The 27,035-nt window shown below is 35.8% G+C and overlaps 1 protein-coding gene across 3 annotated transcripts in view; it reads left to right on the plus strand.

Moving 5' to 3' along the window:
* JAK2 (Janus kinase 2) overlaps positions 1–27,035 on the plus strand; it is a 128,212-nt gene that overhangs the window by 38,317 nt on the left and 62,860 nt on the right. For all 3 annotated transcript variants that reach the window (XM_066368098.1, XM_066368099.1, XM_066368096.1), the window contains exons 3-5: positions 6,949–7,199; positions 23,991–24,114; positions 25,296–25,413. In XM_066368098.1, coding sequence (XP_066224195.1) covers positions 6,974–7,199; positions 23,991–24,114; positions 25,296–25,413 — 468 coding nt within the window. In that variant the 5' untranslated portion in view covers positions 6,949–6,973. The remainder of the gene's footprint in view (positions 1–6,948; positions 7,200–23,990; positions 24,115–25,295; positions 25,414–27,035) is intronic.

The raw sequence follows: 27,035 nt of genomic DNA on the forward strand, positions 1-27,035 counted from the left end.
GGTGGTCAGTGAGAGGAGCACATTGACCATCTCATTAGCCAAAAGCAGGTCCATAGTTCCCATTGAAATACTGGTCAGTTTGTTGATTTAAATTTACTTGTTCTTTATTTTAAATATAGCATTTGTTCCCATTTGTTTTTTTACTTTAAAATAAGATATGTGCAGTGTGCATAGGGATTTGTTCATAGTTTTTTTTATAGTCCAGCCCTCCAACGGTCTGAAGGACAGTGAACTGACCCTCTGTATAAAAAGTTTGGGAACCCCTGATCTAGATGCACAAGAACAGTGGACAGGGCTGGTTTAAACCTTTCACTGAAGAAGATAAAGACCTGGGGTAAGACCCACCATGACCTGCCCAGTTAAGAATTTATGATCAGATCACCCTGTGAGGTTACTTTCCATAAAACCCCCTTTATTCATGCACACCATGAAAATATTCTTATTTTTTTTCTGGAGTATTTATTACCTTTGAATAATTATCTATCTCAAATTAATATTTGGGTAAGGTGTAAAGCAGAAGTCAAGATTTTTCTTCTCCCATCTCGATTACCAACTAACTGAGAAACATTTATTGAAAAGACCAAGATATTTTCACCAGTGTAGTGACACATCTCTTATAAACTAGGTGACCTTATATGAGGATATTTCTTTGAACTCTATTTCATTTGCTGTTTGTGGATATTTATGCCAATACCAACCTAACTTAATTATTATAACTTTATAGTAAATTTGATGTCTGGTAGTGTAAATCCTTCAAGTTTGCTTTTCAGGATTGTTTTGGCTATTATTGTTATTTTTTGTTTTTCATATAGATTTTAGTTTCTTTCTAGATTTCCAAAAATATGAGTTACTAAAATTTTGAGACTTGTCTGAATCTGTAGATCAATCTGGAAAAAGAATTAATGTCAGAACAATATTGAGTTTTCCTATATATATATTTTTTTCTTTTGAGAAAGAGAGTGAGCAAGAGAGGAAGATATGGAGAGAAAGAAGGGATTGCTGGGTCATATGATAGTTCTATTCTTAGTTTTCTGAGGAGCCATCATACTTTCTTCCATTATGGTTGCACTAATTTGCATTCCTACCAGCAGTAAATGAGAGTTCCTTTTCTCCACAGCCTCTCCAACACTTTGCTGTTACCTGTCTTGTTGGTAGTAGCCATTATAACAGGTGTAAGGTTGTATCTCATTGTAGTTTTGATTTGCATTTCTCGAATAGCTAGTGAAGATAAGCATATTTTCTTATATCTGTTGGCCATTTGTATTTCTTCCTGGGCGAAGTATCTGTTCATGTCCTCTCCCCATTTCTTAATTGGATTGCTTATTTCTTGCTGAGCTTTGTGAGTTCTTTGTATATTTTGGATATTCGGCCATTATCTGAGTTGTTGTTTGAAAATATCATCAGCCCTGGCCGCTTGGCTCAGTGGTAGAGCGTCAGCCTGGCATGCAGAAGTCCCAGGTTCGATTCCCGGCCAGGGCACACAGAAGAAGCGCTCATCTGCTTCTCCACCCCTCCCCCTCTCCTTCCTCTCTGTCTCTCTCTTCCCCTCCCGCAGCCGAGGCTCCACTGGAGCAAGGATAGCCCGGGTGCTGGGGATGGCTCCTCGGCCTCTGCCCCAGGCGCTAGAGTGGGGCACATGCGGGAGTCTGTCTGACTGTCTCTCCCTGTTTCCGGCTTCAGAAAAAAAAAATTAAAAAAAAAAAAAAAGAGAAAATATCATCTCCCATTTTGTTGGCTGTCCATTTGTTTTGTTGTCAGTTTCTTTTGATGTGCAGAAGCTTTTTAGTTTGATATAGTCCCATTCATTTATTTTGCCTTTACCTCCCTTGCCTTTGGGGTCAAATTCATAAATTGTTCTATACGGCCAAGGTCTATGAGTTTAGTGCCTATGTTTTCTATTATGTAACTTATTGTTTCAGATCTTATGTTTAGGTCTTTGATCCATTTTGAATTGATTTTTGTGCAGGGGGACAAACTGTAATCAAGTTTCATTATTTTGCATGCGGCTTTCCAGTTTTTCCAGCACTGTTTATTGAAGAGACTTTCTTTCCTCTGTTGTGTGATTTCGGCTCCTTAGTTGAAGATGATTTGACTATATACCGTATATGTGGTTTTATTTCTGGGCTCTCAATTCTGTTCCATTGGTCTATGTGTCTTTTTTTTTTTTTTTTTTTTTTGCTGATACCATGCTGTGTTTTTTTTTTAATTCATTTTAGAGAGGAGAGGGAGAGACAGAGAGAGAGAGAGAGAGAGAGAGAGAGAGAGAGGAGAGACAGAGGAGGGGGGAGCTGGAAGCATCAACTCCCATATGTGCCTTGACCAGGCAAGCCCAGGGTTTCGAACTGGTGACCTCAGCATTTCCAGGTCAACGCTTTATCCACTGCGCCACCACAGGTCAGGCCTTTTTTTTTTTTTTTTTTTTTTTAGAGAGACAGAGAGAGAGTCAGAGAGAGGGATAGATAGGGACAGACAGACAGGAAGGGAGAGAGATGAGAAGCATCAATCATCAGTTTTTTCATTGCAACACCTTAGTTCATTGATTGCTTTCTCATATGTGCCTTGACCGTGGGCCTTCAGCAGATCGAGTAACCCCTTGCTCGAGCCAGCAACCTTGGGTCCAAGCTGGTGAGCTTTGCTCAAACCAGATGAGCCCGTGCTCTAGCTGGTGACCTCGGGGTCTCAAACCTGGGTCCTCCGCATCCCAGTCCGGCGCTCTATCCACTGCACCACCGCCTAGTCAGGCACCGTGCTGTTTTGATTATCATGGCTCTTCAGTATAATTTGAAGTCAGGTATTATAATACTTCCAGCTTTGTTCTTTCTTTCTCAGTAGTGCTTTGGCTATTTGAGGTTTTTTTTATGTTTCCATACAAACCTGGTGATTTTTTGTTCCATTTCTTTAAAAAATGATATTGGAATTTTGAAGGGAATTGCATTAATTTTCTATATTTCTTTGGGTAATATGACCATTTTAACTATGTTGATTCTTCCAACCCATGAACATGGAATATTTTCCTATTTCATTGTGTCTTTTTCAATTTTCTTTAATAATGCTGTGTAGTTTTTAGTATATAGATACTCTACATTTCTTATTAAGTTTATCCCCAGGTATTTTATTTATTTATTTATTTATTTATTTTGTTGTTGAAACTGTAAAAGGGATTATTTTTGTGAGTTCATTTTCCAAAGTTTCATTGTTGACATATATGAAAGCAGTAGACTTCTGTATATTGATTTTGTATCCTGTGACCTTACTGTATTGGTTTATTGTTTCTGTTAGTCTTTCTGTGAAGTCTTTGGGGTTTTCTATATATTGGATTATGTCATCTGCAAAAAGTGAAACTTTTACTTCTTCTTTTTTGATCTGAATGCCTTTTATTTCTTCCTCTTGTCCTATCACTCTGGCTAAATTTTCCAGCACTGTGTTTAACAGGAATGGACATAGTGGGCAGCCTTGACTTGTTCCTAATTTTATAGAAAAACCTTTCAGTTTTTCACCATTTAGTATATTAGCTGATAGTTTGTCATATATGGGCTTTATTATGTTGAGATACTTTCTTCTGTACCCATTTTATTGAATGTTTTGAACATAAAGGGATGTTGTTTCCTATTGAATGCCTTTTCTGCTTCTGTTGATAGGATCATATGATTTGTGACCTTGTTTTGTTGACGTGGTGTATAACGTTAATCCATTTCCTTATGTTGAACCATCCTAGTGCTCCTGGAATGAATCCCACTTGATTGTGATGTATTATTTTTTTTTAATGTGTTGTATTTGATTTGCTAGTATTTAGTTTAGTATTTTTTGCATCTGTATTCATTAGAGATATTGGTCTGTAGTTTTCTTTTTTTGTCCTTGTCAGGTTTTGGTATGCAGATTATGTTGGCCTCATAAAATATGTTGGGGAGTGTTGCTTCTTTTATTTTTCGGAAGACTTTGAGAAGAATAGGAATCAACTCTTCTATGAATATTTGGTAGAATTCACTAGTGTAGCCATCTGGCCCTGGACTTTTATTTTTGGGGAGGTTTTTGATAACTGTTTCTATTTCCTCCTTTATTATGGGTCTATTTACATTTTCCATTTCTTCGTGACTCAGTCTAGGAAGATTGTATAGTTCTAGGAATTTATCCATTTCTTCTAGATTGTTGAATTTAGTGCCATATAATTTTTCATAGTATTACACAACAATCCTTTGTATATCTATGATATCTGTGGCAATTTCTCCTCTTTCCTTTTAGATTTTGTTTTTATGAGTCCTTTCTCTTTTTTTTTTTTAGTGAGTCTGGCCAGGGATTTATCAATTAATTCTTATTGATCTTTTAAGAAAACCAGCTCTTTGTTGTATTAACTTTTGCTATACAGGTACTTTTTCTGTTTTCTGTTTCATTTAGTCAGCTCTAATTTTTACTATTTTGCTTTCTTCTGCCGATTTTGGGTTGCCTTTGTTCTTCTTTTTCTCTTTATTTAAGATGTGATATTAGGTTGTTTACTTGGGATCTCTCTTGTTTCTTGATATAAACTTCCCCTTTTTTATTAATTTTAATGCAGTGACATTGATAAATCAGGGTACATATGTTTATTACTGCTTTTGCTGCATCCCAGAAATTTTGATATGTTGTATTGTCATTTTATTTATTTTTTTAATTTTTATTTATTTATTTTTTTACAGAGACAGAGTGAGAGTCAGAGAGAGGGATAGATAGGGACAGACAGACAGGAATGGAGAGAGATGAGAAGCATCAATCATTAGTTTTTTTGTTATGACACCATCGCTGTTCATTGATTGCTTTCTCATATGTGGCTTGACCGTGGGGCTACAGCAGACTGAGTAACCCCTTGCTTGAGCCAGGGGCCTTGGGTCCAAGCCAGTGAGCTTTGCTCAAGCCAGATGAGCCCATGCTCAAGCCGGCAACCTTGGGGTCTCGAACCTGGGTCTTCCGCATCCCAGTCCGACGCTCTATCCACTGTGCCACCACCTGGTCAGGCTGTGTTGTCATTTTCATTTGTCTGTATATATCTTTTGATCTCTGCTTTATTCCTTCTTTGACCCAGTCATTTCTTTAGAAGTATATTGTTTGATTTTCACATTTCAGTGGGTTTCTTTACTTCCTTTTTGCAGTTGAATTCTAATTTCAAAGCCTTATAATCAGAAAATATACTTGGTATAATTTCAGTCTTCCTGAATTTGTTGATGTTAGTTTTGTGGTCCAGCATATGGTCTATCCTTGAGAATGTTCCATGCACACTGGAGAAGAATATAATCTGACATTTTGGGAAGAATCCCATTTAAGGACGATATTTCTTTATTGATTTTCTGTTTGGATGATCTATCTAAAGGCATCAATGATGTGTTGAAATGTCCAAGTATGATTGTGTTTCTGTCTGTTTCTATTGTTAGATCAGTAGTAGATGTCTTATACTTTATATTTTAGTGCTCTTTGGTTTGGTGCATATATATTAAGAGGTATTAGGTCTTTTTGATATTATAGTTATCACAAATTTGAAATCTTCACACTGTCTTCCATTTCTGGTTTCTCCAATATTTAGTCTCCAGGTTGTATCAAGTCTTTTTGCTCTTGCTTTACCTCTCATTGTGTTGCTCTTTCAGTTCGGGATCTTATACAGCATTGCAGTAGCTTTCTGACTCTTCATCATTTTACCTTTCTAATTAATCATTGATTGTTGGGTAGAGTTGAAATTAACTCAGTCAGACCTTTCTTAATTTTGTACTATATCAGTTAGAGTGCATTCATTTACAAGTAGCAGGATGTCTGGTTATAGATTGTAGGTGATGCCTGACATTGATTCAGATGTGTAAGGTTGTCAGGTCTCTTATTTTCTTGGGCTTTTCTACTTGGTTGTCTTGGTTTTAAGGTGACTCACTATCCTATATTTATATTTAGATTCAGGTAGGAAGAGAGTAGGGGGGAAAAGCAAAAAGGAAGCTAAGTCAGCCTCCTTTTAAGGACTAGTCCTGGAAGTACTACCCAGCAACTTTCATTTAAATCTCATTTGCTGAAACTGGTTCATATGGCTGTACATCTGTGAGGAAGTACAATGATTTGTTTTGTTTGTCATACATTACTTTCCTCCACAAATTGGGCTTCTGTATTAAGGAAGAAGGGAAAGAATGCAGATGGGTTTGTAGCTACAGTTTTGCCACAAGTATCTATCCATCCTAAATTGTGTAACTTCTCAAATTCTACACTTCAACCCAATATATTACTGAACAAATTTTGTACTTCTCTCCTCTTCAGCAGTTTCACTGTCTTGGAATGTTCTTCCTCTTCCATCCATCTAAATCCAATCCATTGTTTGAGATCAGTTTTAAATATAGCTTCCTCTAGTTACAGTGGTCGGCAAACTGCAGCTCGCGAGCCACATGTGGCTCTTTGGCCCCTTGAGTGTGGCTCTTCCACAAAATACCACGTGCAGGCGCTACCTTGATAAGGAATGTACCTACCTATATAGTTTAAGTTTAAAAAATTTGGCTCTCAAAAGAAATTTCAATCGTTGTACTCTTGATATTTGGCTCTGTTGACTAATGAGTTTGCCGACCACTGCTCTAGTAAAACTCATTCATTAATCCTAGCTGGAAATGTTAGTTTTTCCCCTCCAGACACCAATAAGCAATTTTCAGAGTAATTCATTTGTTGAGAAATCACATTGCCTCCTGGGATCTCTTCTGTGGTTTGTAACTGATTTTCTTTGTTGTGTGTTACATACTTATATTTTGTTTCCTTAATAAGATTGTAAACTTGACAATTTTATGGTCCTTGTTCACAGGAAGTTTATAATCTTGATGTCTTTTATGGGTATAGTAAGACACTATTTATTCAAACAATGGATTAGACAGAGTCATTGCTGTCTGTGAAGACTTCTTGGTAAATAAAGCATACCTTATCAATACCATTTTTATTTGTTAACTATGTTGTTTTCTCTTATAGGCAAATGTTCTGAAAACGGCTCTGCATGGAAATGGCTTGCCTTACAGTAACAGAAATGGAAGGGACACCGACATCTCCTATACATCAGAATGGTGATATTCCTGGAATTGCTGATTCTGTGAAGCAAATAGATCCAGTTCTACAGGTGTATCTTTATCATTCCCTTGGGAAAACTGAGGGCGATTACCTGAAGTTTCCAACTGGGGAGTATATTGCAGAAGAAATTTGTGTTGCTGCTTCTAAAGCCTCTGGTAACTATTAAAAATAGTTGTTTCTTTTTGTTATTAAATGATTGCTTTAATTATGCTATTCAAATACAATGTATATTTATAATGTGTTAATATTATTTTTTAATGCTTGTATGGCAGACAGGTGTGTTTTCATGTATAAAAAAATGAGAGCATCTGTAGAGTAGAATTTAAGACAGGTGTCCCCAAACTACAGCCTGCAGGCTGCATGCAGCTCCCTGAGGCCATTTATCTGGCCCCCCGCCACACTTCCGGAAGGGGCACCTCTTTCATTGATGGTCAGTGAGAGGAGCACTGTATGTGGCGGCCCTCCAATGGTCTGAGGGACACTGAACTGGCCCCCTGTGTAAAAAGTTTGGGGACCCCTGATTTAAGGTATACCTGCCTTGGGTTAGTCCTATAGACTGAATGCTTCCCTCATCTTCCAAATTTATGTTGGAATCTATTCCCCCAGTGTAATGGTATTTGGAGGTAGGGCTTTGGGAAGTGATTAGACCATCAGGCAGATCCCTCATCAGTAGGATTAGTATCCTTATAAAAAGAGACCCAGAAAGCATCTTTGCCTCTTTTGTCATGTGAGGATATTTTTTTATTTTTTTTATTTTTTTTACAGGGACAGAGAGAGAGTCAGAGAGAGGGATAGATAGGGACAGACAGACAGGAACGAAGAGAGATGAGAAGCATCAATTATCAGTTTTTCGTTGTGACACCTTAGTTGTTCGATTGCTTTCTCATTTGTGCCCTGACTGTGGGTCTTCAGCAGACCAAGTAACCCCTTGCTCAAGCCAGCGACCTTGGGTCCAAGCTGGTGAGCTTTTGCTCAAACCAGATGAGCCCGCGTTCAAGCTGGAGACCTCGGAGTCTTGAACCTGGGTCCTCTGCATCCCAGTCTGACGCTCTATCCACTGTGCCACCACCTGGTCAGGCTCATGTGAGGATATAGTAAGAAGATGAATCAGAAAAAGTTATCTACAAACCAGGAGTAGGTTCTCATTAGATGCTGAATCTGGCAGCTCTCTGTTTTGTACTTTCCAACCTCTAGAATTGTGAGAAACTTTTGTTGTTTATAAGCCACTTAGTCTATGGTATTTTTGTTATAGCATTCTAAATGGACTAAGACAAAAAATGGTACTGAGAAGTGGGGAGATACTTTTAACAAATACCTAAAAATGTGGAAGTGGCTTTGAAATTGGGTAATGGACAATTGAAGAGTTTTGAGGTGCATGCTAGAAAAAGCCTACATTGCTGTGAGCAGACCTTTAAAGGTAGTTCTGGTGAGGACTTAGAAAAGAGGATAACTGTAGAGAAAGCCTCAGTCTTCTTAGAGGTACTTAAGTAATCTTGTGCAGTGTGTTGGTAGAAATATGGACCATAAAGGCCACCTGATGAGGTCTTAGAAGCAGATGAAGAACATGTTATTGGAAACTGGAGGAAAAGTAATTCTTGTTGTAAAGTGGCAAAGAACTTGCCTGAATTGTTTGTGTTTTTGTGTTTTGTGAAAAGTAGGGTTCTGTGAGCAATAAAATTAATATTTAGCTAAGCGATCTGTTGAAGGTACGGGTTGATGAATCCTGACTGCTGATAGTAAAATGTGATGAGAGAGAAATAACTTAAAGATGGACTTGTTAAGCAAAAAGGAAGCAAAACTTAAAGATTTGGAAAAATCTTAGCCAACCATCTTGTGAAAAATGAGAAAGTGTGGTCAGAAGAGAACAATACGGTGGTATTATTATCATTTATAGATTGTTCATTCATAGCATATAAAAATACAACTGTTTTTTGCCTGTTGATCTTGTATTCTGCAACTTTGCTGAATTCATTTAAAGCTCTGATCATTTTGGGGGGATTGTTTATTATTTTCTGTATATAAGATCATGCCATGTGCAGATAGGGGCAATTTTGATTCTTCCTTCCCAACTTGGATATCTTTTATTTTTCTTACCTAAATGCTCTGGCTAGAACTTTTTTTTTATTATTATTCTTTAGAAACTAAATTTAATGTGGTGACATTGATATAGGTTTCAGGTGAACATCTCTATAGCATTTGAACTGTTGATTGCATTGTGTGCCCATCACCCAAAGTCAAATCATTTTCCGTCACCATATAAATATTTCTCCAGCTCTTTACTTCCCTCTCTCCACCCCCTCCCCCTGGTAACCACTTCACTTTTATCTATGTCCATGAGTCTCAGTTTTATAGCCCACCTATGTGTGAAATCATATAGTTCTTAGCTTTTTTTGATTTACTTATTTCACTCAGTATAATGTTCTCAAGGTCCATCCATGTTTTTGTAAATGGCTATAGATCATCATTTCTATGGCTGAGTAATATTCCATTGTATATATGTACCACATCTTCTTTATTCAATCTTCTATCGAGAGACACTTTGGCTGTTCCTGTCTTGGCCACTGTGAATAATGCTGCACTGAACACAGGAATGCATGTGTCCCTGTGTACCAATGTTTTCAAATTCCTTGGGTTGATACCCAGTAAAGAGATTGCTGGGTCATAGGGTAGTTCTATTCTCAATTTTTTGAGGAACCACCATACTTTCTTCTATAATGGTTGTACTTATTTGCATTTCCATCAGCAGTGAATAAGAGTTTCTTTTTTTCTGTAGTCTCTCCAACACTTTTTATTACCTGTCTTGTTGATAACAGCCAACCTAACAGGTATGAGGTGGTATCTCATTGTAGTTTTGATTTGCTTTTCTCAAATAGCTAGTGAAGATGAGCATCTTTTCATATAGTATCTGTTGGCCATTTGTATGTCTTCTTGGAAGAAGTATCTGTTCAAGTGCTCTTCCCATTTTTTAAATTGGATTGTTTGTTGTTGAGCTTTGTGAGTTCTTTATTTATTTTGGATATTGACCCTTTATCGGAGCTGTTGTTTGTGAATACCATCTCCCATTTGGTTGGCTACCTTTTGTTTTGTTGGTTGTTTTTGCTGTGCAGAAGCTTTCTAGTTTGATATAGTACCATTCATTTATTTTTGCCTTTACTTCCTTTGCCTTTGGGGTCAAAATCATAAAATGTTCTCTACAGCCAAAGTTCGTAAGTTTAGTACCTCTGTTTTCTTCTATGTCAATTAATGTTTCAGCTCTTATATTTAGGTCTTTGATCCATTTTTAATTAATGCAGGGGTACAAACTATAGTCAAGTTTCATTCCTTTGTATGTGGCTTTCCAATTTTTTCAGCATCATTTATTGAAGAGGCTTTCTTTTCTCCATTGTGTGTTTTTGTCTCCTTTGTCAAAGATTATTTGTCCATATATATGTGGTTTTATTTCTGGGCTCTCAGTTCCGTTTCATTGGTCTATATGTCTGTTTTTCTGTCAGTACTGTGCTGTTTTGATTATCATAGATATCTAGTATAATTTGAACTTGGATAGTGTGATACCTATGGCTCCATTCTTTTTTTTCAGGATTGCTTTGGCTATTCAGGAACTTTTATTACCATGTTGAATAGAAGTGTTATGAATGAGGCATCCTTGTCTTGTTCCTGATCTTAAGGGTAGTTTTTTAGTCTTTCAATGCTTATGATGTTACTTGTGGGTATTTTATCAGTGCCTATTATTACATTGAGGATGTTTCCTTCCATTTCTAGTTTAAGTATTTTTAAAATCTGTGGGGTTTTTTCCCCATTATCTTTATTATTTTCATATATTGAACCACTGTTATTCTTAGGATAAATCTTCCTGGTTAATCAACCTTTTTAATGTTTTGCTGGATGTGGTTTGCCACTATTTTGTTGAGGACATTTGTATTTATATTCATCAAGGATATTGGTCTGTAGTTATGTTACAGTGTCTTTGTTCATCTTTTTATAAGGTGGTAATGCTGCCTAATTGAGTTGGGAAGCATTCCCTCTTTTTTTTTTTTTTTTGTTGAAGATTTTAAGAAAGATTGTTTTTATTTTTTATTTTTTCAGTGATTGATAGAATTCACCAACAAAGCCATCTGGTCCTGGGCTTTTTTTTGGGGGGTGACATTTTATGCTACGAATTCAATTTTTATAGGTCTGTTTAGATTTTCTATTTCTTCTTGAGTCAGTTTTGATAGTTTATGTGACTAGGAATTTTTCCATTTTATCTAGGTTATATAATGTTGGCAAATATTTTTTTTCATAGTATTTTCCTACACTTTTTATTTTTGTAATGTCAGTAGCGGTATTCCCACTTTCATTTCTGATTTTGGTAGTTTGAATCCTTTGTTGTTCAGTTTGGCTAAAAGTTTGTCAATTTTCTTGATCTTTTCATAGAATCAGTGTTTGGTTTCACTGATTTTTATGTTTTTTTTTCTGTTCTCTTTTTCTCTTATTTGTACTCTAGCCTTTATTATTTCTTCCTTTCTGTTAGCTTTGGGCTTGGTCTACATTTTTTAGTTCTTTAAGGTGTGGAGTGAGGCTATTGATTTGAGATCTTTATTTATTTTTTAATGTAGGTGTGTACAGCCCAAATCCCCCCTCTATGTTTTGGTTCTGCTGAATACCATAAGTTTTGATATCTTGTGGTTTTGTTTTCATTTGTCTCATTTTATTTTCTAATTTCTTGTTATTTTTACTTTGACCCATTGATTGTTTCAGTATGTTGTTTAATTTCCATATATTGGTGAATTTCTTTAGTTTTCCTTCTGTTATGGTTTCTAGTTTTAGTCCATTATGGTCAGAGAAGATACTTTGGATGATTTCAGTCTTTATAAATATACATATTGAGATTTCATTTGTGGCTTAACGTGTGGCCTATCCTGGAGCATATTCTATTTGTATTTTAGAAAAATGTGTATTTGTTATTTTGGGGTAGTGTCCTATATATATATATCTGTTAGATGTAGTTGATTTATAGCATTATTTAATTCCCTAATTATTATTCTTCCTTTTTTTTTTGGTCTTGTTTTTGTGTCCGTCACTGAGATGGGGTATTGAACTTTCTAAATGTTTATATATTTTAGGGCTTATTTTAGGTATGTATATTTACAATTGTTATACTTCTTGAAGAATTTAAACTTTCATGATATTCTTTGTCTTTGTAACTGTTTTTGACTTAAGAGTATCTGAAGGTTTCCTGGACCCAGTTCCACAGAATGTGTTTGCTTTATTACACCAACATGCAATTCTCAGACACCAGGAGGGTATCAAGAATTTAACTCAGTTATTACCTGTGTTTCTGACTGATCAGGTATAAATGGAAGGTTCTAATAACCCCTTCCTTGGAATTGGTTAATTTGCTAGAATAGCTCATAGAATTATGAAAACCCGTTTACTAACTAGATTATAGATTTATTACAAAGCATGTTAAAAGACTATGAACCAACAGCCATCTGAAGAGATTTGTAGGTTGAGCTTCTGATCAAAGGAACTTTTGTGTTTATGGATTTTGAGACTCAGCATAGTTGCAAGTGTTCTGGTTTTCCATCATGGAAACTCCCAAAAACCTCTCCTTTTGTATTTTTATGGAGGCTTCATTAAATGGAGGCATGATAAATTACTCATTGGTCATTGGTGTTTGATTCAACCTCTAGCTCCTTGTCTCCTCCCCAGAAATCAGAGGGTGGGACTTAAAGTTCCAACCTTCTATTCATGTCTGGAGATGCTTTGTAAAAGCCATCTTTATTAACATAAACCCAATAGTGGTGGAACAGGTGTGTTTTGAATAATAGACACCTATTTTACTTCTTTGGCTCTGAAGTGTTTTCAGAAACTGAGGACAAGAGACCAAATATAATGCTCACAAAAATTAGGGGATATTTCAAAATGAATATGAAGCAATAAAATATCCCTTAATTTTTTGCCTGACCAGGTGGTGGCGCAGTTGATAGAGTGTCAGACTGGGATGCTGAGGACCCAGGTTCGAGACCCCGAGGTCACCAGTTTGAGCGCAGGCTCATCTGGTTGAGCAAAGCTCACCAGCTTGGACCCAAGGTCACTGGCTTGAGCAAGGGGTTACTCAGTCTGCTTTAGCTCCACGGTCAAGGCACATATGAGAAAGCAATCAATGAACAACTAAGGTGTTGCAATGAAAAACTAATGATAATGCTTCTCATCTCTCTTCATTCCTGTTTGTTTCTATCTATCCCTCCCTCTCTCTGGCTCTCTCTCTGTCTCTGTAAAAAAAAAAAAAAAAATCTCAATTTTTATATTATAACCAAAGATTCCCCCATTGCTTTTATTGCTCAGGAAATTCTAGAGGTTTTTGAGAAATATGAGGCAGGACCTGTGGATGAAGACCAAATATATATTTTTCAGTCATATCTGAAAATATATCTGAAAAATATATTTTCATCATCTAAATGACCAAATATATATATATATATATATTCACTATATATCACAATCTCATTGAGTTTATTTATTGTTACTAGTTATAGCCATTCCAGCTTTTTTTTTGCTTACTGTTTGCATGGGTTATCTTTTTTCATCCTTTCCTTTTCAACTTAAAATGTCTTTAGATTTAAAGTGAGTCTCTTGTGGACAACATAAAGTTAGGTTGTATTTTTTACCCATTCTACCAGTCTCTGCCTATTCATATAGTTTATTCATTTACGTTTGTAGTACTTACTGATAAGGAAGACTAATTTCTGCCATTTTCTCTGTTTTCTATATTTCTCATATTTTTTTACTTCTTGTTTTCTCTACTGTTGTCTTTTGTGTTTATTTTTTTCATTATACCATTGTAATAATCTGTTTTGAATTAATACTAACTTAGCTTCGATAGTATGCAAAACTCTGCTTATATACACCTCTGTACCTTCTCCTTTGTGGTATTGTTTTACCAATTATGTCTTTAGGCCTTGTGTGCCCATTAATGTAGATTTAAATGATTGGTTTACACATTTGTCTTTTAAATTATGTACGGAAAAAGAGAAATAGCAATGAAAAATTTAATACTGGCTTTTGTATTTACCTATATAGTTACTGTCATCAGAGTTCTTTTCCTTTCCTTGTTTTTGTGTTACTATCTAATGTCTTGTCATTGCCACCTAAAAAATGCTTTTAGCATTTCTTGTAGGGCATGTCTATTAACAGTGAACTCCCTTAGTTTTTGTTTATTTAAGAAAGTATTAATTTTTCCTTCATTTGTGAAGGATAATTTTGCAGATAGAAAATTCTTGTTTGACAGTTTTCTCTTTAAGCACTTTAAATATGACCTAAATGGTTTCTGATGAGAAGCTGGCTATGAGTCTTATTGAGAATTCCTACTCTTGAATTTCTTGAATGCATTGAATCACTTCTCTCTTACTATTTTCAAGGTTCTCTATTGTTAGCTTTGATAGTTTGATTTTTAATGTGCTTTGGTATGTATTACTTTGAATTTATTTATCTTAGAACTCATTGAACTTCATGGATTTGTGTATATGTAGGTTTCATAAAATTTGGGGAGGTTTGTGCCATTATTTCTCTAAATATTCTTTTTGTTCCCTTTCTTTGTTTTATTTTCCTCTGGGACTCCCATATTATACTTTTTATAGTTTCAGGCCTCTGAAATTTGTGGACTGTTTTGTGATTCAAATTACACTGGGGAACAAAATTTTTGTTGCATCCACAGAAACACTTGTTCTTACCTAATTCGAGTGTCCTGATCTCAAATCTGACATTAGTTTTTCTCAGTAAGCTACAGTTTTTTTGCAATTAAAGGTTTTAAGTTTTCATCTTATTGTAAAATTTTCAATATTTAGTTTAACATAATGAAGGTAGATGTCTTCTTGGGCATCATCTTTGTGAAAATATAATAATTTATATAATGCAGTAAATACACTAATACACTAAAAGATATGATGGCATCAGAATTTGCCTACAATTTTGAAATAGAACATATTAAAACACTTATTTTAATCATAAAATTTGCTCAAAACTTATTTAAATTCTATTCAGGCAAAAATTTGCGTTTGTAGCTCTTGCGTTTGTGTACTTGTTGAGGACAATTTCATTTGATGCTCCAGCAGTAGTCTGCTCATCACTAACAGCTCCAAGATTTTGGGGAAACTTATCAACGTGACTATTCACGAAGTGAATCTTTTTTTTTTTTTTTTTTTGTATTTTTCTGAAGCTGGAAACGGGGAGAGACAATCAGACAGACTCCCGCATGCGCCCGACCGGGATCCACCTGGCACGCCCACCAGGGGCGACGCTCTGCCCACCAAGGGGCGATGCTCTGCCCCTCCGGGGTGTCGCTCTGCCGCGACCAGAGCCACTCCAGCACCCGGGGCAGAGGCCAAGGAGCCATCCCCAGCGCCCGGGCCATCTTTGCTCCAATGGAGCCTTGGCTGCGGGAGGGGAAGAGAGAGACAGAGAGGAAGGAGGGGGTGGGGGTGGAGAAGCAAATGGGCGCTTCTCCTAGGTGCCCTGGCTGGGAATCGAACCCGGGTCCCCCCGCATGCCAGGCCGATGCTCTACCGCTGAGCCAACTGGCCAGGGCCACGAAGTGAATCTTAACGCTCATGTTACATCCAATGTCGCGGAAAGCCAACAGCATCCTTTGAACCAGAAGTTCATAGTTTTCTGCTTTTTTGTTGCCAAGGAAGTTCTTTGTAACTGCCACAAAAGACTGCCATGCTGCTTTCTCCTCCTTATTCATCTTCCTGGCAAATTCTTCATCACATATGAGGGTTTGAATTTGAAGTTCATCGAATATACCTGCTTTTATCTTCTCGAAAGACAAGGCAGGAAAAGCAGAAATAATATGTTGAAAGCATTCACTTTCTCTATTCAAAGCCTGAACAAACTGCTTCATTAAGCCAAGTTTGATGTGAAGTGGGGGAAAATGATCCTGTCTCGATTAAGTACAGGTTCATTCACAATATTTTGCATCCCTACTTCCAGATCTTCATGTTTCAGCCACTCCTTCTGTGTTCAGTGTTTCTCCCAAGCTCGGTTGTCCCACAAACACAGAAAGCGAGGATATGTGAAACCTCTCTGTTGTCCTAGCAGGAAATTTACCATTTTAAGATCCACACAAATGTTCCAGTTATGCTCCTCATACTTCAGAAAGTCGAGGACAACTTTTATGTCATTATAATCTTCTCACAGATGAGTTGAATAAACATTACCACTGCATGAACATTACCATTGTGTAGGAGAACACATCTCCGACTTCATTTAGAGCTGTCAAGAAATAGCCGCCATCCTGTTGGACTGTAAGTGGTAACACCTAGCTGGCTGAGAAGACTACAGATATCATGACAGTAAACAAAGTGTTTGTCTTCGGAAAAAAAGTCCACAGAAATTTGTTTACACTTCCTGAAATGGGATACTTTAGCTGACCGGTGAAGTACATTCTTTTCTTGAAGCCTGGAGGCTAATAACTCAGCTGCTTTCTTTGATAGGCCCAAATCTCTTACTAAGTCATTCAATTCGGTTGGCTAAACTGCTGAGAGGTTAATGAGTGCTTGGCATTAGAAGAAGACCCTTAAGATTTTACAACCATTTCCTCATGCATCTTATCAAAATACACTTGATAACCATGTTCACTTTCTTCGTCCTTAGGAGAAATAAAACCATTGAGAACTGGAACCAGGAGTGTCTCAGAGTGTGGGATAGGTTGTATTGCTGAAGGAATATTAAGATATGCGATCATATGCCATTTTTTCTTGCCGATGCCCTTTGTATGGATCAGACAGAAATAACAGTCACTGCTGTGGTCCTTAGGTTTGCACCAAACCATGGGAATACCAAAAGGCATTCCTTTGTGTTTTCTTTTTGTCCAGTCATGAAGCATTTCCTTATAATTATGACACACAATATGAGGAGCCCAATTTTTGTCTTGATCGCTAAGGGGAACTTGAAAATAGGCAATATATGCACGTGTCACATGATGAAATATTGTGCCTTTGACTTTGAAGTGTGTAACAGCCACATATATAACAGAAGGTGTCAGGACTATTCTTACATTTACGCCTACTCAAAGAAGTCATGATTCCGATCTTAAAATAAAGGGTGTTTTTATCAGATAATAATTTTTTACATTTAGAAACAACTACAATTATGTAAAAGTGATGTTTGTGAAATATTAATTGCCTTGTGGTTATGTTCAATCCAAGAGTTGTTGCCCTTTAACTCCAGTTTAAAAACCAATGCATGCCATTAACTGTAACAAAAAGAAATTAAAATTGCATAAAAACTAGAGCATGCACCAAAAATGGATTTCAGATTTGGAATCAGCAATGCAGAAATATATAGAAACAGTTCTAAAACCTCATGCAACAGAAAATGAAAAAAAATTTGTTCCCCAGTGTTATCAGGTAACTTTTTAAAAATGTTTCACATGCATTTGAAAACAGTATATAGTCTGCACTTGCCAGGTGTAGTGTTCTTTAAATATAAATTAAATTTAAGTTGGTTAATAGATTTAAAATTTGTCTGCTTTTTTTCTGGTTCCATCTACTTTTGCTTCATATATTTTGAAGCCTTCTTATGAGTTGCACACAAATTTAATATTTTTGTCTTTCTGTTGAATTGACCTCTTATCAGTATGAAGGATTACTTTTTATCTCAACTAATACTTCTTTCTTAAACTTTTATTTTCTCACTCACCAGGTTTTTTTGCTTTATGTTTGCATGAGATATCATTTTTCTTCTTTTTAGCTTCATCCTTTCTATGTCCTTCATTTAAAGAATATCTTTTAAATAATAAAAGGTCTTTTTTATAATCCAGAATGATAGGCTGTATGTTTTAATTGGCTTGTTTACTTTTACATGTAATGTAATTGCTAATATAGTTTTGTTTAAGTCTATTCTTTTACTACTATTTGATTTATTTGTTTTTGTTTTCTATTTTCTTTCTTACCTAACATTTTACATATATATTTTTTAACTTTTAGCTTCTATCAGACTTTTTTGTTATAGGTTTTATATTATTCTGTTAGTTGTTACCCATTGAACCAACCTAACAGGATTCTTACTCAAGGCAGGCTAAGTGATCAGATATTACCTGAGGGATAGTAGGGAAAGGGAGTTGTTTGTTTATTTGTTTATTTATTTATTTTTTACAGAGACAAAGAGTGAGTCAGAGAGAGGGATAGACAGGGACAGACAGACAGGAACAGAGAGAGATGAGAAGCATCAATCATTAGTTTTCATTGCGTGTTGCAACACCTTAGTTGTTCATTGATTGCTTTCTCATACGTGCCTTGATCACGGGCCTTCAGCAGACTGAGTAACCCTTTGCTGGAGCCAGCAACCTTGGGTTCAAGCTGGTGGGCTTTTTGCTCAAACCAGATGAGCCCGCGCTCAAGCTGGCGACCTCAGGCTCTGGAACCTGGGTCCTCTGCATCCCAATCCGACGCTCTATCCACTGCGCCACCTCCTGGTCAGGCGGGAAAGGGAGTTTAATGATATGTCCCAGGTGGGGAATTCTTGCTAAAGGGACTTAGCAGGATTCTTGCTAAAACTGGATTCTATAACAGGGGTCCCCAAACTACGGCCCGCGGGCCGCATGCGGCCTCTTGAGGCCATTTATCCGCCCCCCTGCCGCACTTCCGGAAGGGGCACCTCTTTCATTGGTGCTCAGTGAGAGGAGCACATTGACCATCTCATTAGCCAAAAGCAGGCCTGTAGTTCCCATTGAAATACTGGTCAGTTTGTTGATTTAAATTTACTTGTTCTTTATTTTAATTATTGTATTTGTTCCCGTTTTGTTTTCTTACTTTAAAATAAGATATGTGCAGTGTGCATAGGGATTTGTTCATAGTTTTTTTTATAGTCCGGCCCTCCAGTGGTCTGAGGGATAGTGAACTGGCCCCCTGTGTAAAAAGTTTGGGGACCCCTGTTCTATAAAGAAGTACACATGGGCCATATTGGGAAGAGGATTCAGAGGAACCTGACTAAAATTTGTCCAGCCAAGAATCTTTGTCATCTCTTGCCTGTACGTCTGTATTTTCTTGTGGTTTTCCCCGATTATACTTAGCCTCTTGAATTATAATTCTCCAAAGTCTTCTCTGTGCCATCCTTAAAGTTAGATACTATTTCATTTTTATATTTCCCATACCCATCTTATTCTTTTTATGGAGTAGGGACTTTGTTAATATTAGTGGAACAATGACTGTTCTTGCTCTGGGATGATATGAAATTACATCACAAATCCTGTAATGGGTTGAGTTGGAAAAGAATAAACACATTGAAGTGATTTTAATAAATAAAAATAAAAATAATTTGGACTTGTTGTATAGGGAAAGAAAAGAGACTTAAAAATGACAGAAGTTTCTTTGAGGTCCTATTTTTTCAATACAATATATATTTCAACTACACTGTCACTGCCTTTTCTTCTTTTCTTGAACAACCCAATCAAAATGAAAAAATGAAATAAGTATTAATATACAATTGCCACTGTGAAATAAGGTATCAGTGTGGCTAAACATGACTATAAATATAAGCATTGTCTTTTGTTATTGTAGGGCTGACCTACCACTTTCTTTTGGTGTGTACCCCCATTTTATTTTTTAGTTTTATTTTTCATTGAATTTGTTTTAAAGATTTTTTTATTTTATCTATTAATATTAGAGAGAGAGAGAGAGAGAGAGAGAGAGAAAAGATCAAGTTGTTGTTCCACTTATTTATGCATTCCTTGGTTGATTCTTATGTGTGTCTTGATTAGGGATCAAACCCGCAACCTTGTTATCATATATATTGGGATGGATGGTGCTCTGACCAACTAAGCTACCTGTCCAGGGCTGTGCCACCTTTCTCAGACCCCTTTTTGCCAATTTATGTGGATACATTTATTTACCTATTTTGATACTCATAATTAATAAATTGTCTTTCTAATGTTAAGATATTATTATTCATTTTTAAAAAATCATGATGATTTATAGTATGAATTCACAATTCTTGCTTTGTATAGTTACACTATTGTTTGAAAATCATAACATTCATTGTCTTTTTCTAAAAAATAGTTTCATATGTAATTGCATTTATATGATTACATTTAAACTAAAACCTAACTCTTTGTTAAGCTGTACTTCCAGGATTTTCTCTAAGATACTCTCATATCAGGTCTTTTAGACTCGTTCCTGGGCAGGTTTATCTCCTACTGTGTCTCTTATATACCTATAACACTGGTTTATGTGAAATATTTTGCAGATAGAGAAGAGATAGTACCTTCTAGATAAAAGAAGTAGTATATTGTAAGGTACAGAGACATGGGATTATGATGCTAACTACTTGATTAGATGATGTTATTTAAAATTTCAAGTTTTTTTTTATCTTATCTTTATTAATTTTAATGCAGTGACATTGATAAATCAGGGTACATATGTTCCGAGAAAACATCTCCAGATTATTTTGACATTTGATTATGTTGCATACCCCTCACCCAAAGTCAAATTGTCTTCCGTCACCTTCTATCTGGTTTTCTTAAAATTTCAAGTTTAAAGTATTTTTTCAATGTGGAATTTATGCAGTTCAAAATAGTATTCAGGTAAAACAACGTCCTCAAATTATTTGACTGGCATTTGCTGTCAACTTATTGTTACTTTAAAGTTTAGAGAATGACAAGCAATCATTCTCTATAGTTTCAAGATAATTTATATGGTGAACCCTTATTTTGATATTGATTAGTCTCTTTTTCTCCCCCCTTTTCATTTTTTTTTTCTTTTTGACATGAGGGTTTGCTGAGACCAGCTCTGTAATGGGTATGCAAGAGAGGAAGGAGCTGCAGGACTTAAGAAAAAACACAAAAGACATGCATGAAGAAAAGATGGGTACAGGGAACTCCCAGCCTCTTGGACTGAGAGCCCAGATCTCTGCAGCCTCATTGTATTTACTTTTTTCTTTAATCAGTAAGCAAGTTAGCAGAGCATAGGCCCAGGAACAGAGAAGGATGATGAACTAAAACCTTGCAGGTATGCAGGAAACGGCTGAAAGGTTCAGAAGCTTCCTTTAAACAATCTTACCAGTGCTTGCCCCCGCAGGACTTGGCGTTCCAAAGTCCACAGCAAAGACTTGTGTCAGGACAGAGTTCCAATCTCAGGCCATTTTCCTACAAGGGCTTACTGTTTTTATTTAATAAATTCTTTGAAAAGATTTCTTTACTGTACTCTGACCTTTCTTTTCTTTTAGTACCATTCTGTTAACCAGGGCATATAAATAATCTCTTGTGAATCTTTTTGTAGTTTTCTCCATGATCATAAAACCATATATAATACATATCAGTCTACTTCCTACTTAACTTTTCAAATCGGATTTTGCCATTTACTGCTAATTTTTCTCCAGTATGTTATTGTGATAAATTTATATTAATAGGTTTTTCTAATATAGCCATCTGTGCAATCTTAGGATAAATGAACTTTGTTAATTTAAAAAAAAGAAACATTGCTGGATTTGGTTTGCTAATATTTAGTTTAGGATTTTTAGTGTCTATTTTGGTGACATTATTTTATAATGTCTGGTTTTGGTATCATGGTAGAACTGAACCCACAATAACTGTCAATTTCTCTGTTCTCTTCTTTTTTCTCTGTAATTAAGATTGTAATTGTCTTTCATGTTTGGTTGAACTCATAAACTTTATTCGGGCCTGATGATGGTTTTCTTTCTGATTCTTATTTCTCTTTACTTCTTCTTCTCCCTTTATTTTTTAAAGGGATAGGTTGTTTCTTTAATGATTATGTTTCTTTTGAAGTTTTTTATTAAATCCATTTTTGAAGTTATATATTTTTAAATTGTTCATTTGTCTACATTTTCAAATTTATTCTAGCACTCTTTTTGTCTTCATAACTTACACTTAAAAAATTCTTAGTTTTTATCTCTGCCTTTTTTTATCAGAGTTTAGTCATTGCAAAAAATCAACTTTTATCTTGTTGATATTCTTTATTAAAATTGTATTCCCTGTTAACTTCTATAGTGTCATGTCCTGTCAGCTGTCTTTGGTATTAGTCTGTTGTTCGTTAACGTCTTAACTTAGATAGTGTAGATCAGTCTGTTATTTTCTGATACAATCAAATTAAAGCTACATTTTTCTTCCTTGAGTTTTACTTTAGTTATATTTTATAATTTTTAATACTTGATATTGATTGTCATTCATTGTAAATGCTTTTTAATTTCTGTTATAATATTCCTGTGACCTGTGAGATATTTAGAAATATTTGTAAATACAAGAACGAATGCAAGGATACAGTTTCATTGTTTTTACTGAATAAGCTTTTTATATATAACTTACTGAAATTATTATACACCTATAAGTAGATAGTTGTTTTAATAACTTAACTACAAATTAAAATTTTTTGTTGTTATTGTGTCAAGTTGGTATCATTTTTGCCTACAGTGGAAAAGAATGAAAATATTAAAATAAAAATACTGTTGCTTTTTTTGAGGCTTATATTTTCAAATATATAAGATTTTAAAATGTAAGTATTCATTTCTGAGTTAATTGAAGCATGATTAGAGAACATGCTATACATGATTATTCTCTGGCATTTTCGGAGACTTATTTATTTATTTATTTTGTATTTTTCTGAAGCTGGAAACGGGAAGAGACAGTCAGACAGACTCCCGCATGCGCACGACCGGGATCCACCCGGCACGCCCACCAGGGGGCAACGCTCTGCCCACCAGGGGGCGATGCTCTGCCCCTCCTGGGCGTCACTCTGTTGCGACCAGAGCCACTCTAGCGCCTGGGGCAGAGGCCAAGGAGCCATCCCCAGTGCCCGGGCCATCTTTGCTCCAATGGAGCCTCGGCTGCGGGAGGGGAAGAGAGAGACAGAGAGGAAGGAGAGGGGGAGGGGTGGAGAAGCATATGGGCGCTTCTCCTGTAATCGAACCCGGGACTTTTGCACGCCAGGCCGACGCTCTACCACTGAGCCAACCAGCCAGGGCTGAGACTTATTTTTAATCTCCACATGATTGGTGTATATGTATATGTATAAGCATTAATTGTGTTACTTAGATATTTTATATGCTTTTTAAAAATTTCAGTGACCTTCAACTTTTTGTTAATATTTATCATATCTTTGATATATATAATATATATCATATTTAATATATATATCTTTGAAAAAGAATCACATGCTCTTGCATTTTAAGTTGACAATGAAATTTTTTCATTGTAAGTTTAAATAGTGCAGAGAATATAATTGCTAGTGTATTGTGTAAAACTTGATATTTAAAAATAAAGCTGTTTCACTATGCTTTTAAAAGTATCCAGTGACTTCTAAATATTTTGGTTATTTGATGTCCTCATTATCAATTAAAACACAGATTTGAATCAGTTTTTCTGTAGAGACAACTAAATAAATTGAATAATTTAAAAAATCTGCTTGAAAGAGTTCCAGCAATCATATTTTAAAATATAGGGGAAAAGATACTTAGTTAAGAATTCAGTTGTAGGTTGTGTTGAACTAGAAGGGGAAATAGAGACACAGAATACTGCTTGCAACTCAACCAGGATCCACCTGGCAACCACTGTCTGGAGTGGATGTTCTGCCCATCTGGTGCTGTTTCTGGCAACTGAGCTATTTTCAGTACCTGAGATGGAGGCTTGGGGAGGCTCAGCGGAGCCATCTTCAGTGCCTGGGGCCCACGTGCTCTAGTCAATCGAGCCATGTCTGGGAGGGGAAGAGAGAGAGAAGGAGGAAGCAGGAGGGGAGGAGAAGCAGATGGTCACTTCTCCTATATGCCCTGACCGGGAATTGAACCTGGGATGTCCACACGCTAGGTTGATTCTCTACTACTGAGCCAAATGGTCAGGGCCTGCTACTGCATTTTGTGCTGATTTTGATTTGTACTTCAGACCCACTAAAAGTTATAGATGCTATGCAAATATACTTTTAACTATCTGTATTTATTTATTTTTCTGCTTCTTATTTTAGGAATCACACCTGTGTATCATAGTATGTTTGCTTTAATGAGTGAAACAGAAAGGATCTGGTATCCTCCCAACCATGTCTTCCATATAGATGAATCAACCAGGCACAATGTACTCTACAGAATAAGGTACTTTATTCAGTAAAATGACTCACATAATAGTAGTAAGAAAAAGTGGGAGAAATTACTGAACTTATTTAAAATTGCAAGGTACCTAATATCAGTGAGTAGAACTAATTAGCATTTAATTTTCTTCATTTAAGACTGTTTCTTCATTAGAGGAAGTATCCATATATGTTCTTTAACTAGAATCGTCTGAGAACAAAGCTGTTCTGGTGAGATGCTACTTTACCGCTTATAATTACAATTTTAAAATGGTGAGCAAGGCTTTTACTAGCAAAGTCCTAAATGTTTGGAATGGTGCTAGTTGTCCAGGAAATTAGATGTTTTATGAAATAAAGTGTAATCTCACATCTCTTCTTTTTAATAACTTATTTTAAGCTGAAGAGAAGATTTTGCTAGTGTTTATTACCATCTCAAATTATAAAGTTAATTTATTTAATAATTTATGGTAACATGTAATACTAACTTAGAGAAATCCAGATGTACTTTTCTACTAAAAAGAATGAAACAAAGATGTTAAGTTTGATCTGTGGCTCTTATGAAATAGATTTGTTCAAGGCAGAGAGCCAATGTTGCAGTGAAAAAAGAACATGGACTCAGTCATAATTTTAAAAAGAAAGGTAAAGGAAGCCTCAACTAACATTAAAGAGAAATGTACTTACCATGATAAAGCGTATCTGTAAAAATCATATAGCAAATAACAATCTTAAATGACAAAATGTTAAAAGCGGTTTATTTAAAATTAGGAACAAAAATGGACAGCTAGCTTTTGTTTAAAATTTTAGTTGAGTTCCTAACCAGTGCAGTAAGACAGGGGAAGAAATGTTTAATAATTGAGAACAAAGAAGCAAAAAGTAGTTATTTGGAGATGATATGATTTTTAACAATCCACAAGTATTAATAATAAGCATATTTCTACATTTCTCTTTTTCCTATTATTGTATCTACCTTCTGTGCATGGAAGGAAGGCAGTGTATTGATTTTATCATTATGTTTCTTGTACTTTCTACCTTTATTTTTATTATGGTCTCATCCAGGTTTCCTTTTGTTCTTGATTTATATTAAACACTATTAGCTGTGTTTTCTGATTATGGAATAATACCTTATGCTGTAAGTGGTTATATATATACAGTACATTTATGTTGGAACTATTTGGAGGCTGACAGAATGTTTTAATTGTCTTGTAGATTTTACTTTCCTTACTGGTATTGCAACGGCAGCAACAGAACCTATCGGTATGGAATAACTCGAGGTGCCGAAGCTCCTCTTCTTGATGATTTTGTCATGTCTTATCTTTTTGCTCAGGTATGATTATATGATCTACTTGTGCATGTGTAAAATGATATATCTTTCTGTGTAGTGTACCTCTTAATCAGAAAAAACTTCATATATGGGAAAATTGATCTGTCTTGTATAACAGGTGCAGATAGATAGCAAAACTAAGTCTTTATTACTAATTTTTAATCCTGTGGTTTATGGATAATATAATCTATTTTATAAAGATTTCTTGATTTGACCATTTTTCTTTTTATTTTTTTATGCTTTAGATTACTTTAAGGATTTCAATGTTTAGAGTGAGTTTTTACAGCTGTACAATGTAGACATAAGTGGCTGGAACATAAGACAGTAAAATATCTTTAGAGAAATCTTTTTGTTTTTAATTCCTGAACAATTTCAGACTTAAATAGTGGGGAGTAAAATATAAAGGAACTAGTATAAAAGTAACTGCATAAAAAGTTGAGCTATAATAGTTTGTGTAGCTCCTCATGAGAGGGTGGCTGGGTGTTAATACTTAGTCTGAGAGCTGTGTTCCAGTTATTTGTTTATTAATACTGTTATATTAAATTTTTATAGTGTATTTGAACATTTTGTAATGCTTTTTTTTATCTGTTAGTTGATTTAAGGAGTAATTGAAGTATTTTATTAAATAACTTTTGTTTTTATGTGCTAGAAGACTGAGGAGTAGAAACTAAAGAAAGAAAAAAGATCTTAGTGTTTTTGGGTAAAGGTATGTTTTTGATCTTCCTCAAGGTATCAGATTAAGGAGTTCTAAATCAGCTTTGATAATATCATAGGAAGTAATCCCACAGATGCTGATGGCTCACATTTCTAAGATGTTTGATAAGGCTAGTTCAGTTTGTCAGCAACAAATTGAAAACTTTCTTTTTTGGGGGGTGAAAGCAACCTACATTTTCTGTTGTGGTAAAATAATGTCATAAAATTTACTATTTTAACTATTTTTATTATAACTTTTTTCTTTTGCGAAGAGAGAGAGAGAGAAGGAAGGGTAAAAGGAGAGAGACGAGAAACATCAATTTATAGTTGCATCACTTTTAGTTGTTCATTGATTGCTTCTCATATGTGCCTTGCCCAGGGGGTTTAAGCCAAGCCATTGACCCCTTGATCAAGTCAGTGACCTTTGGGTTCAAGCCAGCGACTATAGGATCATGCTGATGATGATCCCATGCTCAAACCAGCCACCCTGTGCTCAAGCCGGGTGAGCCCACACTCAAGCAGGTGACCTCGAGGTTTCCAGCCTGGGTTCTCAGCATCCGTAGGTTGATGCTCTATCCTGGGGGTCGGGAACCTTTTTGGCTGAGAGAGCCATGAATGCCACATATTTTAAAATGTAGTTCCGTGAGAGCCATACAACAATCTGTGTACGTTAGGCATTATCCAATAAAAATTTGGTGTTTTCCCGGAGGACAGCTGTGATTGGCTCCAGCCACCCACAATCATGATCATGAGTGGTAGGAAATGAATGGATTATAATACATGAGAATGTTTTATATTTTTAATGTTATTTTTTTTATTAAAGATTTGTCTGCGAGCCAGATGCAGCCATCAAAAGAGCCACATCTGGCTCACAAGTCATAGGTTCCCGACCCCTGCTCTATGCACTGCACCACACCAGTCAGGCTATTTTA

Source organism: Saccopteryx leptura, chromosome 2, assembly GCF_036850995.1.
Source record: "Saccopteryx leptura isolate mSacLep1 chromosome 2, mSacLep1_pri_phased_curated, whole genome shotgun sequence".
Lineage (NCBI taxonomy): Eukaryota > Metazoa > Chordata > Mammalia > Chiroptera > Emballonuridae > Saccopteryx > Saccopteryx leptura.